The sequence below is a fragment of the Papio anubis genome, chromosome 13, assembly GCF_008728515.1.
Source record: "Papio anubis isolate 15944 chromosome 13, Panubis1.0, whole genome shotgun sequence".
NCBI classification, from domain to species: Eukaryota; Metazoa; Chordata; class Mammalia; order Primates; family Cercopithecidae; genus Papio; species Papio anubis.
The window spans coordinates 52,208,176-52,225,174 of NC_044988.1; the positions used below are offsets into that span (position 1 = coordinate 52,208,176).

General features: G+C 37.2%; 1 protein-coding gene across 19 annotated transcripts in view; it reads right to left on the reverse strand.

Annotated features, from left to right (window-relative positions):
• Positions 1 to 802: 802 nt before the first annotated feature.
• The window catches only part of ELAVL2 (ELAV like RNA binding protein 2), a 135,171-nt gene continuing 118,974 nt past the window's right edge, over positions 803 to 16,999 (reverse strand). For 8 of the 19 annotated variants that reach the window (XM_009188676.4, XM_021927464.2, XM_009188666.4 and 5 more), the window contains 4 exons: positions 15,423 to 15,576; positions 11,831 to 12,056; positions 4,144 to 4,182; positions 803 to 3,585 (listed from right to left, as the gene is read on the reverse strand). In XM_009188676.4, the coding sequence (XP_009186940.1) occupies positions 3,255 to 3,585; positions 4,144 to 4,182; positions 11,831 to 12,056; positions 15,423 to 15,576 (750 nt within the window). In that variant the 3' untranslated portion in view covers positions 803 to 3,254. The remainder of the gene's footprint in view (positions 3,586 to 4,143; positions 4,183 to 11,830; positions 12,057 to 15,422; positions 15,577 to 16,999) is intronic. The other 11 variants (XM_003911638.5, XM_021927466.2, XM_021927463.2 and 8 more) reach the window with 3 other exon arrangements.

The window sequence follows — 16,999 nt, forward strand, 5'->3', positions numbered from 1 at the left end:
TTCAGGACAATTACTTTTAGAATGACTTCTACCAAAAAAGCCAACAGATACAATAAAATTAAAATAAGTCATTTAGTATACTTTGTTTAAAAAAAAGTGTTTCATTATTATACTCATTTATCTGAAGTTCTATAGAAGTAGAATCCTTCCACAAAAGAACAGCAGGAAATCTTTTTTTCCTTCACAGATCTGTTAAGGATGTATACAAGAACTGAACTTGTATGCGAAACACAGGGTTGGCAGAGTTCACGGTTTGTAACCTGTGCAACACAGAACAACACTAATTTAATAGAAACTGAGTTTCTGATTTTAGGGAAGAATCTCTTGACAATCTAGCATGTGTGCAAAAAAGTTAACTTTTACACACCAACATTTAATCCCATGAGTGAATTAAAGATTGCCAGTGGAAGCTGAGTAAGCTACTTTCCTTCTATTTGGTTTTTAACTCATACAAATGTGTAAGGGTGATTATTTGTGCAAAAAGCTGAAGGTAGAATCCCAGCCATAAAATGGTGTTGATATCCAATTTCCCAAACTTTACAACTAGCAGATGAAAGTATGTTCTCCTGTGAGAATTACTCATTTAGTAATATTTGAAAACTAATCAGAAGGTGTCATTCAGTCCAAAAATTTTTTGCGTGTTCTACTTCAATTAACTTGCCTTTTGGAATTCTAAGAGGTAACACTGCTTTCCACTGAAACTCTGAGGGAACTTCTTTTAACTCAAGAGGGCAAGTCTGTGTATTAGACTGAGCACAGGTGCGCCCGAATTGTGTATAAAGACCTACTCACCACACTGTTCTTTCCCTTCAACTTTGTTTATTGATGTACTGAACATGAAAAAGTACAAAGAATCCAAACACAAAAGAAAACATGTACAGCCTCTTAAATACTCAACAGAATATATTTTCTATTCCAACAGATGTGAATTAAGTCATACTGTACAACTTCAAATAAATACCAGCCTTACATTTTATTAAGTGCTCTGATAAACACTGTAAAGTGAAGCACAATTTGCATGCCCTCTCATCAATGCCTTGGTTTGCTACAGTAGTATAGGAAAGAAGCATGTAGCTGCTGTTTTCCCTTGAGGGAAACCTTATTATTTTTTTTTTAAGTATATACATGTATTTTATTTTTTAGTGTTTTTTTTTTTTTTTTTTAAACGCAGAAGGTTAACTCTGACAATCTAAATGCACCTAAGGATATGAGAAAGTGCTAAGCCAATTGATTTCTGAATAGCATTGAGTGGGTCAGCATGAAAACTCGCTTATTCACTTTAGCACGCGCCTCACAGTATATGTACTGTACTATACTGAAAAATTTTATAACTACAATTTTAAATAATAAAAAATAAAACTCAAAGCAACCGCAAAGATAATGTACAACTATGTTATGCATAGCACATTGCCTGTTCTAAGGGGAAGCATGTGAGCATCTCAGTTTATACAAAAAGCAGGACGTAACTATATAGTTCTCAGTGCATCCTGATGAAGGCATTTTTGCCTTCAGCTTTTTTGAAAATTTATTATAAGCTAGATGCTAATCAGAAAATATTTTGTATTTTTTAAAATTTCTTTCATACATGGTAAAGACTTATTTTATTATTTCCCCAAATAGTGGTTTAAGCATCATACAAAGTTAAATTTCAATAGCATACAGATATTTATGATTTTTGTATGAAAAATGTAAGGAAATTTGTTCAAAACCTATGGTTATACTCATTTTTTTATACCACAAACATATTTATAAACAAAAATGTAGCATCACCATAAACAGCTGAAGCTAGACTATCTACAGACGAAATTAGCAACAAATCTGATGCACTGTAAATTCAAGTCCTCAGGACAACAAAAGTGATTAAGCAAGACCTCAAGTAACAATGTTAATGCCATTTACAAAGGAAAAAACTGATACAAAAACATTCAAAACCTGAACATCACTTGGCATGTAAGGGAAAAAAAATTAAATTAGCTGAAAGGTTCATAAACACAAGGTCTTATTTACATTACACAAAGCTCAGGTGTTAGCCTTGAACGTAACTTTCAAAATACCTTCAAATATATCCAACTCAGATCACTTTTGCTGATTTGCTGCAGTACAAATCATGTGCAACGTCTTTTTTCCTTAAGACAAAACAATTCTTCAAACAATACTGCAAGTACATCACTAAACACCATGAGCTCTATCTGAAGGGATTTCTTTAGGAAGAACAGATTTTTCCCCCATCTCTCGGTAATTTAAATTTCTTGCCTGCTCTTATATATTCTTTTGTAAATTTTTTTTATTTGTTTCAAAATCACAAATCAATGTGAGCCACCTATCATAATAACCAGGATGATCAGACGCTCCACTGGTGATTACAAAAATGAAACCAGCAGTGTTTCCCCCAATGATTCTACTCCTTTCATACAAAGATCTCAAAAGTACTTTCTACACCATAAATCTTTCTAAATTTTTCAACCGCTGCAAATTTCCTGGTAAATTTTAAAAGCTCACTAGGTGTCATATGAAGAGATTTCTCAAAGTATTCAAGTCAAAATATTTGTTCCAGGACCAGTAAAAAGTTTCTCCAAATTTTCTTTTTTATAAAAATAGATGCTTTTTTTAAACCCACATCAAAGAGGCTCTTATCTCTTTGGCAAGGTACTGCTTTACGAAAAGTTCTCCAGTATTCTTACAATAAGCGTTTATAATGTAGCCCCCCCTTCCCCAACCCAAATCATAATTACAAAATAAATACTGTTTTAAACTTCATAAATAAAAATGTAAACTTCAAAATACTTTTCTTAAACAGACATAACAGCAATGCTTTAAATGTAAACCAAACACAAAGCTAATCAGAAAACGGAAAAAAAGGGGGGAAAAAAAAGACACAACCAACTGAAGAATTACAACACAAAGCCTCAATATTTACTCACAGGTTCAAGGCAGTTATGTAAAAAGAAAAGAAATGTCTTCCCTTAGCTGAAACACTTTAAAAGGTCCACCTTCTTCAAAGAAGGCAATAGAATGCAATGTGACAGGTAAAAACCCTGTACCTCTTGTCCATATTCAAACATAAAAGATATTTAAGAAGTTTTAATTCAAATACTAGCAATAAAAAATCTCACATATTTCTTAGGATGCTAAGTAGTCGTTTTATCCCCATCTCAACACTGACTTACAAAGACATTTACTAATGTATAAAGTTTCTCTTAACTTGCCTTTGTTGTATAGTTTTCATATATAAATGGACTGAGGACAAGAGCTCATTAGGCTTTGTGCGTTTTGTTTGTCTTAAAGGAGACCTGCAGTACTCTGTCTCCCAGACGGTATCCATTGAGGCTAGCTATCGCCATGGCAGCCTCATCATAGTTTGTCATAGTCACAAATCCAAAACCTTTGCATTTATTGGTGTTAAAGTCACGGATGACCTTCACGTTGGTGACAGCTCCAAAAGGCCCAAACATTTGCCACAGGATACTCTCATCTGCATCAGGAGCCAGGTTGTACACAAATATACACCACCCTGTTCCAGGGTGCCCAGGGATATTAATTCCAGCCAAACTGGTCATTCCGTCAATGGTCATTGGAGAAAACCTACTGAACAGAATAGGAAACACACACATACACACAAAAAATGAAAACAGAGGTTGGTTATAGCAATGGACTTATACCTTTTCCATCCCCAATAATTTTAGTAATTCTCCTCCCCCAACAAATACATAAACCACTTGATGTTTTGACCAAGGTCTGTGTGTGGCTTTGCAGTGACATGCTAGACTACTGAGATATTAATAAGTTATAAAATGACCATTATTCACCGTACTAAATATCATCCACAATAGCAAAGAAATATATTTAGAACTGGCTTCATGAATTAAGCAGGATTGGCAGGGGAAGGGATCAACACATATGTAAACATGCTATAACGTCATAACGCAATACGAAATAAATGATGGGTTTTTAAGACCAGGTGGCATCCAGTGGTATAAAAATTTCTTGAGTCAATTGTGCTTCCAAGAGCAGCTTTTCATTAGGTTGCACATGCAAAATAAAACCCAACAAAAACTTATGAGGGGTGTGAATAGCACTCCCAAAATCAAAGAAACCAATCAACTGTGGAAAGGGATTATGAGTATCATGAACCTCTATCATTACCTCTTTACTCCATAAGCCATATTGAGCAGATTGTCCAACCTGCAAAACACACATTTAGCAAACTTCAGTTTTTAATTTTTCCCCTTGATGTTCAAGAAAGCTGGGCTCATTACTGCCGTCTTCCGAGGGGATATTTGTACACTGATTATATGTGAAGTCTCAGAATGCTGGGTCTTTTTACATTCTTAAGCTAATGGGCACCAACTGCCACAGGACAGTTCTTCCAGTGAACGGTTTCTCTCTACAAGGGTCAGTACATGGGACACAGTAACGGTCATCTGAGGATACCTTTCAGAGAGGAAGTGCGAAAGTTCTGGGATAGTTAACTTTAGGGTTCTCATCAGGTAGGTTCAAAGTGATCAATGGACAGCTACATGTACTTTATACGACTTTTGATTTTCAAAACTCCTTTGGTCCCTGCAGATACCTAAGGCACACAGGGTTTAAGTGGCTTGCTCAAGACCACAGGGCTAGCAAATTATGGCATTGATATTCAAACTCTGCAGGTTATAGAATTCCGTAAGTTTCCCTTTCATTTCCCAACTTTGAAGGACTTTCATCTCTTAGAATCAAGGAGGTATAATTACAGGTAGAAAAAAACCTTATAGACATTCCGAGCTAACCCTCCCCATTTCTGAAATGTGCTCAGCTGAGGTCTAGAGAAGGAAAAAAGAAAAACCCACCACTCTTATGTGCAACAAAGCCAGGAGTTCAGATCCTGATCTGGATGCTGTATTCAAATTACGCTACAGAAAGTGTCGTCCTACTCAGTTTTCAAAAGCCAGGTAGGAAACAAAATAAGCCAACCTGAGCCTCACTTAAAAATGTTTAAAGAAAGTAAATAGAGGTGGGGTTGGGGGTGTCATTACTCTTTAAAACCTTCTACCTTTTTCTTATATCAAAAATTAGTTTTACAGCATTTGCTTCTTCTTTATCAGTTTCAAAACATCACTCTAATGTCCCAAAATTTCCACAATGCTTACCAATTAATTACGTGTTTTGAGGAGGTAGGCATAACTTAATACAATACATAGCCCACAACCACTCTCAACTGCTACAATGTTCAACACTCTCCAAAGACATCCCAGGGTTGTCCCTCCAGGACTGGGGATGGTGGGGAGAATTTTTTCTTTAACACCTGTGAAAGCTAAGTTTGAAAAAAGTCTCAACCTTATTGCCTAACCTGTGGCATCAAGTCATGCTAAAGTACACATGCAAAAGTAACTCCTTTTAGTTTTGTAAAAGCCAAAACACATCTCATCTGGTCTTTCAGAATGGGGAACAATATAGTCTCCCCACATCCCTGCCCTCAATCTCCACTGAAAATTTTGTTTTGTAAAGATGAAAGGAACTGAGCTTATGCAAAGTGTAAGGAAACAGAACAGACCACAATGACAAAAGATCTTTGTGTGTGTGTGTGTGTGTGTGTCTGTGTGTGCCTTGACTTACCACCCTCTCATTGCACTACTGAGCACAAGCCAGGGTCACTGATAGTTTATAATAAATATATGATGACCAAAAAAAGACAATGAGGTTACCAAAATTATTGTCAACTTAGTCCAGAATGAAAACTACTAAGAAGATTGGTTGGATGACCTTGTTTGCACATAAGTAAAAAGAGTATATATGTGGCGTTTTATTTTTTGCAGAGATGAGTATAGTCAAAGATGCCATGCCTTTATAGTCAAGAATAAGGGTCACCAATACCAGCAATAAAGACAAACACATTATTAGCATCACCAATCATAAAGTAACAACACAGTTTTATCAAATTGCTGGAATGATCAATACAGAATGCACTTGGCATATGGTACCTATAGAACAGAACAGCATATTGAGGTCTCCAACCAAAGTGCTAGAGGGCCAGAATGCAGAGGCACCTTATCAACTCACTCAAAAGTTACACCATCTATGCCCATTAATTGCATCCAGCTAGGGACAGGTCACGCTTTGCTACCACCCACTCAGGACACCAAGCACATGCCCAGAGACAGAATTTCCTAAATGAGTTCTCAGAATTTTCAAACAGGGTAGAAACCAAACTTGCCCCTGAAATGAATTACAGTCAGGCATCGTTTAACAATGGGGATATGTTCTGAAAATGTGTCACTGGGTGATCTCGTTGTTGTACGATCAGAGAATGTACGTATACAAACCTAGATGGTATAACCTACCACACGCCTAGCTATATGGTATAGGCTATGGCTCGTAGGCTACAAACCTGTATAACATGTTATTGTACTGAATACTGTAGGTAATTCTAACACAATGCTAAATATTGTGTATTTAACCATATCTAAACACAAAAAAGGTAATGCATTGCACAATGTTAGGATGACTATGATATCACTAGGCAATAGGAATGTTTTGCAGTCTACTATATTATGGGACCATGGTCATACATGTGATTGACTGAAACGTTGTTATATGATGCCTGACTGCACACGCAATGAGGGAGAAACATTTCGTTTTCCATCCTCCATTTCCCCCACTTCCATCTCTGGCATTTCCAGACAGGAAGGCTGGAATTTTTATAACAGGATCTCTGAGGACCCTCCAAATTATGATAGGGCATCTTATTTACCCTATCTGTGAAGTCTTACATGATACCATGATCTTCACTGATTTCTTCACTTCTCTCTCATTTTAGAAAAAAAATGGTCCTTGGAATTAAGCCAAGTTATCTACTCTAACATTTCTTTTCCTCCCATCACCAACGAGTGTAGGGAGAAGCACGGAACCTGGAAAACAGGGCCCAGGCACTGCTGAAACGCCCCTGCCAGTATGCAGCTGGGCCCAGAAGTGTTTCCTAGCTTTCTCAGTGCCACACATTCATGTTTCCCACGGGAGCTCAGAAAAGGCAGCGGGTGCTCCACATGGACACCATTCACTCCAAATCTAGTAGCACTTGGCAAACTGTAACACAGGCAGTTGTAAGAGAAAATGGTGCAGCAACTAAGACACAAGGACTACTACAAGCCCCTAGAAATATGTCTTTGCTGGGTCTGTCCACTGCTCAAGGACATCTTTTATTTATGGTCATTTATAAATGGAAGTCAATTTTTAAATGGAGAACAAGCTAGCTGCTTCCAGAGTTATCTCACAGAGGGGTGTGGATGATAATGTACTACATCATGGAAGGTTAATATTAAAGTATCCATTACATATATATTTAAAATATAATATAATATAAAATAAATATGTATTTAAAATAAAATATTTTTACTTATATTTAATAGATGCACTGAACCCAGTAACCCTCTCAGTCCTGTGTATCACCTGCCTCCCTGGTGGAAGACTGAGCAATCATCGAAGGGGAGAGGTGGCCAGTGGCACTCTCCCCTGCTCTTTAGCCTGAACAAAATCCATTTTACAAGTAACACAGTAAGCAGATACGGAGGATTAGTCTGGATGACCTGCTTTAATTAAAATAACCTTCATTTAAAGAAAAAGTAACTTAAAAAAAGATTACTACAAATAAAAATCAGAGTAAAGAATGGTACCAGTAAGGGAAATACAAGTAAATAAGAAAAGGGAGAGACGATTATTTCTCCTACTCTTAGTACAAGCTACATTATGAGGTTAGACACAAGATAATCCAACATGAATCACATGAAGTCAGATGAGAAATCTGAAATGATTTTATGGATCTTGCTTTAAAAGATATTTACTAAGATATTAGGTACATGGAAAATGAAGCCAAGCAGTATAGTAATGAGTAAGATATTTAATACATTTGTCCGTCTTTATCCTTTTTTATGTTTGATTAGAGTTTACAATTTAATGAATAGCACAAGTCCATGTACATATGTAGTTTATGAAAAAGGCACATAGGAGAGATATGTGTACAAACATTTTTCTATCAACAGGAACACAGCTCCAATTATAACTTGTCAAAATTTTGAACAGAACCATGTATCAGGTAGATCATTCCTATTTTAAAGCTATGTGTTTATAAGTAGAAAATAAAGTACCTGCCTAGTTTCTAAAAAATTTAGCTGAGGGACTATGGGAAGGCCTACATGTAAGTAAGGGGAAATGTGAACCCAATTAAAGTCAGAAATAAAAATATGAAGTTATTGATGGGTAAGAAAATATACTCGGAATCCCACAAATAACGATTATCAAACTCTCTGCAAAGCACCAACCAGGAACTTCTTGGAAATTACCCACAACAAGACCATCTTCTTAGTGCCTTACTGCCTTATTCAATTAGATGGTATCATCAGTCCTCTAAGAAACGGGAAAATTATTCAAGGGGATTGATACCAGTTTCTTCCAAAAGGAAACTGTGATAATGCAACCAGCATATGCCTTAAAGGCAACTCAAGTGCTGATTTAAAAGGCTTTTTAAAAATTGCATAAAGGCTCATAGAAGCAGGCACACAGGCCATTAGACTAGGTCATATTCAATAAAATTAAAGCGCTCCACAAGAAAAGAACATGAAAAAAATTGGCCTTAAGTGTAATTCTGATATCATGTCCCAAGAATATACTTAAGGGGCTTGAATTACACCATCCATCCAAATAAATAAGGTTTGTCCTATTTTGAAAGCTGCAGTCAATTAAACAAGCATATTAGACCAGCAGTGCTCATATTACAATAATTCTCTAATCATTCATATGGGTTGACTAAGCCATAAACCTCACAAACCCACCTTTAAACTTAACCCTTATTACATGGATTTTTAAGTTTTTTGACCTTAAAAGATATGGCTCATACTTTATGATTATTAAAAGTATTCTTGACTATAATACATATAACTTATATTCCTCAATCTCTCTCAACTCCCAAGGTACTATTACAACATAAAAACAGTGAGAAATTTTCTACATGTCTGCTGAAAGGTGACAAACTCAAGGCAAGAGCAATAAAACACAAATATCAGGGACAAAATATCTGTGCAATGGTTTAGACTCGAACTATAGAAAACAGCAAAATATCAACAAAAGCAGCAAACCCTTAATTCAAGTGTCTTTATGAGGTGAAAGAAGAAGCGGGAGTGGGGCGGAAACCAAGATGATGACAGCCAAGTTCAATACACCGTATTAAAGAGAAGCACCAAACATTAGGTTAAACCTGAATTCTAATTTCTTCCAACACACCAAATCTAGATCAAACACTATCTCTGAGCACACTAACTCATTCATATTGTATTATCTGGACAGGGATCGTGGGAGGAATGAGAAATGGGGTGAACGGGACAACAGTTAAAAATCTGAAGAGAGAGTAAGAATTTCTCCCATTTTCTGAAACCAAGTTTCCCTTACAACTGACAATCTCTTATTCTTGTCTTCCAAAATGTCTTTCTATAGGAGTCAAGGAAAGAGAATTTTCAAGTTAATGATAACATATGGTACTAAAAGACAAAAACACAGAATGGGCCAGAAAAAGATAATTAAATTTGACCATCAGAACATCCTGTAAAGCTTTACCCAACCAAAAATAAAAAGCACAGAGCCTACAGGGATGGAGGCTAGGTAAACCTAAGGGCTGACACCCATCAACAACCTAGCACCTGAGTCACCTACAAGCCTTGCCATTTCAATAATCAGGCACTCCCCAAATCCTGTCTTCTCAGTCCTCCTGCTCAATCTTCCTAAGAACTCAATCTTGATTTCAAGAACATTGTTTCTTAATAACTATTAAACAAAACTATGGCTTCAATCAGGAAAAAAATAACTAATATAGCTTTCTACTAACAGCAAACATTTTGTAACTTCACAATGTTAAAAATCAACCAACACATTTTGAAGAACTTTCCTCTATCTAAACTCAAGATTATTTTCAAGGCCCCAAAGAGCTCTGAAATTAACTGGACAAGCTGCCTAGGAAATAACCTGTAAAATTCCTTCAGGCTTGTTTGTTCTACATTTGCATTTTTAAAAGTATATTTACACATATATTATTCACTTAAGATGTCACAGAGGAAACCTATGTGCAGAGCTGAAAAAGGGCTTTCTGTGTGAGACTTCTTTCTCCACAAAGGCTAGCATCAAGCAGCCCCACGCATCTCTCACTCTAGACTGATCACCAACAACCATGGGAAGTCAAAGGTGGCAAAGGTTTTTTTTTTTTTTTTTTTTTTTTTTTTTTTAATTTTAAACCAATGCCTTTTCCTCACAGCAGAGCATGAAGTACAAGGCTCGATCCACTGGCAACCTAATAACCCAGAGTTCAGATGTAGCCTTTTGACAGTACCACCTCTTCTCCCACAGCAAAGGCCAACTTAAGTTGAAATTTAATGTGGCATTTATAACAAATTTCCTTCTTATATCTCAAGCAACATAATTCAGTATTTTTTAAAAGGAGCTACTTTGACTGATTTTATCTCCACTCTTTTCAGCACTGTAAATATTCCAATGGAAAAAAAAAATGCATAGATTTAATCTAGAAAACATAACTCCTTGATCTTACTAGGTTGTATTTGTGATTTTATTTTTGGTAATTAACTATTCTGTCCCAGGAATTAAATAAAATTGATACGCACTTGGAAATGATCTTTAAAAATCAGTGTGGGGTTAGATAGCATTCTGGGTGTAGTATACCATATGGCCAAAAAGGATATTTAAAAATGTCCTGGAAAATAAAAACTGCATGACTTGCTTATGAAACCAAAAACTCTCTGCTCTGCTTAACTTCTTAAAGTCATTGTTCTTCTAACATGCAGATTAGAGATTTTTTCAATGACTCCTGGTTTGTTATTCCGGGATCAGAATAAAACTTAAAAAGTTAGACTATTTATGCCTGTCAATGAGATAGAGTGTCTTCTTTGGGCTAAAGCCATGGTCATTCTATGGACTATAGAGAGGTCAGTAAATTACAACTGACAGGCCAAATGGTGACTGCCTGTCACCTGTTGGTGTATGGGCTATAAGCTAAGAATGGCTTTTACATTTTTAACAGGTTAAGAAAAAAACAAAAACAAAAACAAAAACAAAAAAACAAGACAGATGCAACAGTGGCCATAACCCATAAAGTTAAATATTTACTATCTGGTACTTTACAGGGAAAGTTTGCCAACCTGTTTATGAACAATTTTAAAAAGGAAGACAGGAACTCATTTGTAGAAACTTAATGTAGTCACATTGGTTATATATCCTTAACTGTGCACATATTATAAAGTGAAGTAACAGAAACAGCTTGACCTAAAAATTGACACATGAGAATAAAATCTTTTAAGAAAAAAAAAAAAAAAAAGAGGAAATCTGAAGCCCTGAAAACAATTAAGATGACCCCCTGGAAATCTACAGATTAGAATTTCTCAACCACAGCATTATTGATGCTTTGGGCCAGGTAACTTCTTGTTGTTGGGGCTATGTTGTACATTGTAGGAGCTTAGCAGCATCCCTGACCTCTACCATTAGATGCTAGTAGCACCCCACACAAGTTATGCCAACATGAATACCTCCAGACATTGCCAAATGTTCCCTGGGAGGCAAAATCACCCTTGGTTAAGAATCACTGCTGTAGGTTATTTCCTTTGGTCCCTACCTTCCAATATTAGCAAAAGACACTATTCCTCAAGTAGATTCTCTCTGTGCCCATGAAGAAGAAAAATTAATAATAAAAGCAGCAACACTGACAAAAGCAAACCAGAGATCCTGTCAATAAAAGTACTGGACAGTAAACCTGAGTATTCTCTTTCAGTTTAGTAGGTGGGCACAAGAACCAAACCAGACTTACCTAAAACGCTGTGCCTGCTGAGCTAGCGGTCCTGGATACCTTCTGTTTGGAGACTGGTACAGCTGGGAAAGGATGGCCTGATTGGTTTTTTGGCTTGGATTATTAGCAAACTTTACAGTGATTGGCTCCGTGGCACCGGGAGGTTTCTGGCCATTTAGGCCTTTGATAGCTTCTTCTGCCTCAATTCGCTTGTCAAATCGAATAAACCCTACACCCCTTGATATGCCTAAGGTAGATTTGAGTAAAGATTTGGAAAAGAGGGGACAGAAGGAGAAGGGAAGGAGAGAAGAAAGGACACATTAATTTTTCCTTCTTGAGAACATGTTTTCACCTGCATATAACATTTGCCACAAAATCACACAAGGAGGAAACTTTCCCCTTAAGTTACTAGCCATTCAGTTTGGAATCATAATTTCGCATTTTCAGAAAAATTCATGTCACTTATATAATCTGAGTACCCATTATCACATGCATTCCAATAAGCTAAGACAAGAAAGCACAAGCATGTCCATGTTTTCTCTCTCTCCCACCTCCCTCCTGTACACTCTTTTAATGTCAACAGTATACTGGAGTTCCATTTTTCAAATTGTGCTATTGGACAAGCAGCTCAGAAATGAGGGACACAGTAGCTCCTGTCCTTGAAACAAGGAGAACAGAAAGAAGAATTTGCTAAAAATGCTACAAAGCTATGCTAAAAATACATACACTGTGGTAGAAAGACACTTCAGTTGAAATTTTAAATAATATATTCAGCTTAATAATATTGCACAGGATATAGGTCCTTTAGGGAAAAAAACGCCTGAGAGGCTCTTCCAGTTCTCTGAAGCTCTCTTGTGCTTCTAACTAGCTGTATTTTATTACAGAAATAATATTATATGGAGAAAAAGACCTAGATTTTAAAAATAAATAAATTTCTACAAGCAAAGCATCAAAGCTTTCTGACCTCAGCAGCATCACTCCTGACTACAGAAGATCACTCCCTGCCCCACATTCTCCCCAGTGTGAAAGACACAAATGGGAAAGGATAGCCAAGAACCTTTCCAGATTATGAAAAATTGTAGAGGGAAACCCAGCTCATTCCATTTAATTAGTGTGAACAGGCCAGTGGGGTGGCCACAGCTGGTCATCATGAGATAAGCAGTGGCAGGGAAATTTTTTTTGGCAAGTAAATGAGTACTAGCAGGACCGGATTAGACTAGTAGCAAGGAAGTACAGATGATTCAGAGTATGTCAGTGAAGAAAAAATAACAGGATTACTAAGAAAGGTATGCAGAGAAAAAGCACTGGACCATCATGCTTGGAGGAACTTAAAAAAAAAATGAAGGTCTACTTGCTTTAAAATTAATACTGTATAAGATCAATGACTTAGAATTTTCTAATGTAGATAAAGCTTTTTTTCCACATATGCATATCTAAGATAACCCCTATCACTTTACCTTTTCTATTTAAAGTGCATGCATTGCACATTATTACCACCTGATGGCTGAATAAGAAAATTGCAGGGCTTCATTTTTCATTTCAGGTAAATTGAGTAAGTTCACTTTGAAAGCCTTAGGTATGAAGAATAAATAGTGAAATGATAGCAAATATATCTTTTCACTTATCTACTAGTGCCCATTAAGAATTAATAACCCCTAGAACTTAGCTGTTCCATTAGAAAAGCATTAGATTAGCAAAAAAACAGCCTCTACACAACTTGAGTCACCTACACCAGTGGTCCTCCTACTTGAGCACACATAAGAACAACCTGTGGATCACCCTCAGAGATTTATTCAGTAGGTTCTGAATGAAGCTCAAGAATGCATTTTTAGCAGGGTTCCAGAAGACTGCTGATATGGCAGGTGTGGGACATACTTGAGAACTGCTAACTGAAACAAGCTAGGTCCACCTGTGATGGACTAGCAGGTAAAAGGAGACACACTTTGTGTCACAGGTGAAACCTACTCTCAATTCACAAGATCTCAGAACAAATGAAATAGAAAGCATGAATGAAATAAAATACATTTTTGTTGCTTTCAACAAATTCATCTGTATTTCTAGGCCTGGATTTCTATTTAACACCATTATTAGTCTATGTGATAATAACACAGGGTGGCAACGTATGAGTATTACGAATTAACACATTTAAGGAGGCTGTATTTTACATATTCTCACTTGACTAAATATTCTCATGACAGCAAAATCTTTAGGCTATTCTCCCAGCATGCATATAGTGCTAGCTCTCTCTACTCAGAACTCTAAACGTGGTGCTTCCTATGAAGCCAATTAACAGCACAGAGGCAGGTAATATGGGCTCCTCTGGTTACACTGAAATCAACTAAATGGATCTTGATTAATGAAAAATCTGGCTCGATTTTCTTCTGAAGTCATTTCTTTAAAAAATTAGACATTGTAATATACAACATGCCTCCAAGGTATTATCATTATGCGGGTCGAGAGAGAGAAACAAACAAACAAATAGGAGAAAAGCTACCTTAAAAAAACAAAAACAACCTCACAAATCTCTTCATGTGTCTGCTTCAGTCTATGATACTACAGCTAATACTTCCCCCTCACGATGTTTCTCTATTTTTTTTTAACTGTTTCCTAAAGAACAAGTATTGCTTTTATTTTATTTATTTATTTTTTGAGATGGAGTGTCACTCTTGTTGCCCAGGCTGGAGTGCAACGGCACAATCTCGGCTCACCGTGACCTCCGCCTCCTGGGTTCAAGTGATTTTCCTGCCTCAGCCTCCCGAGTAGTTGGGATTACAGGCAAGGCCACCACACCCAGCTAATTTTGTATTTTTAGTAGAGATGGGGTTTCTCCGTGTTGGTTAAGCTGGTCTTGAACTCCCAACCTCAGGTGATCGGTCCGCCTCGGCCTCCCCAAGTGCTGGGATTACAGGCATGAGCCACCGCGCCTGGCCAAGTATTGCTTTTATAATAGAAAACTATATCTGTATTTTATTTTTAAAATCCATAATCAAATCTACATTGCTAGCTTTAACTGAAAGATCTGGCAGAACAGCTCCCTTACATTCAAAAGTTTTAATGAACATTTTAGTCTTCCCATTTCAGTTGGGTTAACAGTGGTATCAGAAATAAAATAAATTTTTAACATTCAAAATTTCATACTCTTACATATGCCCATACAGCACAGCATGAACCTGGAAAACAGCCTGAACAGCAATTACCAGTGTGGATGTAGTGTAAGCCTCCCTTGGAGAACTAGCTGCATACTAGTGCATTAAACTTCGCTTTTTGACAAAAGTAAGATTGTTTATTAGTACTTTATAAGCAGGATGAGGGATTTTATCACACAGTGGCTTGGAAATGAAGATTATAGCATCTATAAATTTATTACAAGCCATGAAACAGGCTTCAAACCTGCACCTTCGGGGTGGGAATGACTCAAGCACGCTCACTATACGCCACAATCTATTTTTATCCATGCATATTTATGAACAATTACAGCAGAAAATTGCATTTTCTGGCCCACATATACCTATGATATGTTCTAGAGGCAAGACTGCCACATGGAAAGACAGAATATTTCACAATCTGCTAGTCAGAGACAGGGAAAGACTGTCCAGAGTGGCTATCTACTTACCAGTGACCTGGTCGACAAGAATACGAGAAGTAATAATGCGTCCATATTGTGAAAAAAGCTGTTCCAACTCCTTCTGGGTCATTGTTTTTGGAAGTCCGCTGACATACAAATTTGCATCTCTGATAGAAGCTGAACTTGGGCGAGCATAGGAAACCTGGAAAAAGAAAATAAAACTAAATGTATATGCACGCTCACTCACCTCCCTTTAGAAACTCAAAAACTGCCTCAGTAACTTTCCCATAAAGAGCATAGAACACTGAAGTTCATGCAAGTCAGGTACGTGCTAAATGCTTTATTCTTTTCTGGGAAAATTCTAGACACATAGGTAGTAGTATTCCCATTCCCTCTCCCCTGGGTGGAGAGAGGAGAGTATCTGTAATATGCTGGACTAGCCTACTGTGAGGGACAGAAATTTCACAATATACCCCATCCTGAGATTATTACTAAAAATGGTCAATGGGTCTGGGATCAATTTGCTGAGGTATAGTGATATGATAACGACCGCCTGCTCATTTTAACACTTGTACCCACCTTTAATCCAGTTTTAATTCACTAAAATTTAAAGTTCTTTAAACAGACCAGTGGTGCATATAGCATAGTACTATTCACGATAATAGGTTGTCTTCTGTGGGGCCAAACCCCTAGAGCAGTGGTCCCCAATCTTTTTGGTACCAGGGACTGGTTTTGTGGAAGACAATTTTTCCATGGACCGTGGTGGGGGATGCATTAGATTCTCATAAAAAGCGCACAATCTAGATCCCTCGCATGTGCAGTTCAAAACAGGGTTTGTGCCCCGATGAGAATCCAGTGCTGCAGCTAATCGGACAGGAGTTGGAGCTAGGGCAGTAATGCTGGCTCACCTGCTGCTCACCTCTGGCTGTGTGGACCGGTTCCTAACAGGCCACGGACCAGTACCAGTCCACGGCCAGGGGCTGGGAACATCTGCCCTAGAATAGGGATTTAAGCCCAATCACTCTAAACTTAAAGATTCCAGATTCATGGAGACATTTTTTGTTTTCTAGCTTCTCCTATCTGTGTGGGTGGTAGTGCTACATTTATAAAAAAAATTCACCCTTATCATTGTCCATATCATTGTCCACAAATTCCCAGAAATTTGAATGTGTGAACAAGCCTTCGTTATCCTTTGTCTGTTGTCTTCTCATCCACAGGTCTTTTTAACCTTAATTTTCAAAAGGTCTTAAGTCCCTATAACTAACTTTACCTGCCATTGAGAGTACTTTCAAAAGTTTCATGTCTTTTGAGATATGGTATACAAAATCCCACAAGGATGAAAGACAAAATAGGTCTGCATGTATTTGTTTATAATCATCATTCCTCATGTAAACTCCATGAGGGAAGAAACCTTATCGTTCTTGCTCATCACTGTATCCTCAATGACTAGTGAATGCCTGACATGTGACAGATGCTAACATATTTGGTGAGTAAAGCCCATGCAATAATACCCCATTGATCATGCAGATCCACAACGGCTTACTGAACCAGAACACTTAAGGGTCAGTTCAAGTCATCCAGATCTCCTGCCCCAATTGTAATTGATGGCTCTCTAGCTATCACCT